General features: G+C 46.5%; 1 protein-coding gene and 1 long non-coding RNA gene across 2 annotated transcripts in view; one reads left to right on the forward strand and one right to left on the reverse strand.

Moving 5' to 3' along the window:
• cngb1a (cyclic nucleotide gated channel subunit beta 1a) overlaps positions 1-1,730 on the reverse strand; it is a 24,219-nt gene that overhangs the window by 8,454 nt on the left and 14,035 nt on the right. The window contains exon 14 of the mRNA XM_017303100.1: positions 662-784. Within this exon, the coding sequence (XP_017158589.1) occupies positions 662-784 (123 nt within the window). The remainder of the gene's footprint in view (positions 1-661; positions 785-1,730) is intronic.
• The window catches only part of LOC108165930 (uncharacterized), a 9,295-nt gene that overhangs the window by 5,113 nt on the left and 2,452 nt on the right, over positions 1-1,730 (forward strand). The window contains exon 2 of the long non-coding RNA XR_001776250.1: positions 683-762. This is a non-coding gene — a long non-coding RNA (uncharacterized LOC108165930). The remainder of the gene's footprint in view (positions 1-682; positions 763-1,730) is intronic.

Below are 1,730 nucleotides of genomic sequence, written 5' to 3' on the forward strand. Positions count from 1 at the left end.
CCGTCAGATGGACTTATTTTGTTTCTTGAGAATAATTTGTCTGTAAAATGAGTAAAAATATCACTAATAGGGTCATTAAAAATTATTTTATATTTATTTTGTCAGATGGTGATGACAGCGTTTTGGGTCAGGCCCAGTAAAAACGTTGCAGCTGGGAGCCTGCACCTTAGCATCTTTACATTTCCAAAACATTATTTGTCATATTTGCATACATGAGGTTGAGAAATAATTTTAAAAAATTGGAAAATTTAAACCCATTTTGTTCCTATTCTCAAGAATCATTGATATATTTATGCTTTAGTGGTCAGCAGAAAAACTGCGTTTCTTTTTATGACAGAGTATTAAAATAAAATCAATCACGACAAGAAAGTCAGAATATTACAAGGATAAAGTTGTACGACAGCAAGTTAAACCAATAGGAGACAAACAGCTGTGATAAAATGAAAGACTACACATGAGCAGGACGGTGGATCTGATCCGTTCTTCCTGTCTACCAACCGATAAAACATGGGAAAAGGCAGCCAGCTGCCGACTGACAGGTTACAGGAAATAAAGAGTTGATTATGAGAATAAAGTGGTAAAAGCAGTGGAATAATTTCTGATAATAAAGTCGAATGTTTTTCTATTCTCTTCCGGATTGATGATGTCATGACGTTCTTACGCGTTGCCTTTCCCGTTGTAGACCCACTTGGTGGATCCCAGACCCTCGTAGTCGGAGCCCCAGTAGAAGAGACAGGCGTTGATGTGCAGCGAGTAGAGCAGGTAGGTGGAGGTCCGGATCACCCTGGGCAACGATAGAGGTAGGATGAGGTAGGATGAGGCTGGATGAGGTAGGATGAGGCTGGATGAGGTAGGATGAGGCTGGATGAGGTAGGATGAGGCTGGATGAGCCTGGATGAGGTAGGATGAGGCTGGATGAGGTAGGATGAGGCTGGATGAGGTAGGATGAGGCTGGATGAGGTAGGATGAGGCTGGATGAGGGTGGATGAGGCTGGATGAGGTAGGATGAGGTAGGATGAGGCTGGATGAGCCTGGATGAGCCTGGATGAGGTAGGAGGAGGCTGGATGAGGTAGGATGAGGCTGGATGAGATGGGATGCAGTTGGATGTAGTTGGATGCAGTTGGATGAGGTAGGAGGAGATTGGATGAGGCTGGATGAGGTAGGATGAGCCTGGATGAGGCTGGATGAGATGGGATGCAGTTGGATGTAGTTGGATGCGGTTGGATGAGGCTGGATGAGGTAGGATGAGGCTGGATGAGGCTGGATGAGGTAGGATGAGGCTGGATGAGCCTGGATGAGGCTGGATGCGGTTGGATGAGATAGGATGCAGTTGGATGTAGTTGGATGCGGTTGGATGAGGTAGGAGGAGGCTGGATGTAGATGGATGAAGCTGGATGAAATGGGATGTAGTTGGATGCGGTTGGATGAGGTTGGATGTGACAGGATGCGGTTGGATGAGGCTGGATGCGGTTGAATGAGATAGGATGTAGTTGGATGCGGTTGGATGAGGTAGGATGCGGTTGGATGAGATAGGATGTAGTTGGATGCGGTTGGATGAGCCTGGATGCGGTTGGATGCAATAGGATGCGGTTGGATGAGGCTGGATGCGGTTGGATGAGGTAGGATGCGGTTGGATGAGATAGGATGCGGTTGGATGAGGTAGGATGTAGTTGGATGTAGTTGGATGTGATAGGATGCAGTTGGATGAGGCTGGATGCGGTTGGATGAG

This window comes from Poecilia reticulata, unplaced genomic scaffold, assembly GCF_000633615.1.
Source record: "Poecilia reticulata strain Guanapo unplaced genomic scaffold, Guppy_female_1.0+MT scaffold_181, whole genome shotgun sequence".
Classification (NCBI taxonomy): domain Eukaryota; kingdom Metazoa; phylum Chordata; class Actinopteri; order Cyprinodontiformes; family Poeciliidae; genus Poecilia; species Poecilia reticulata.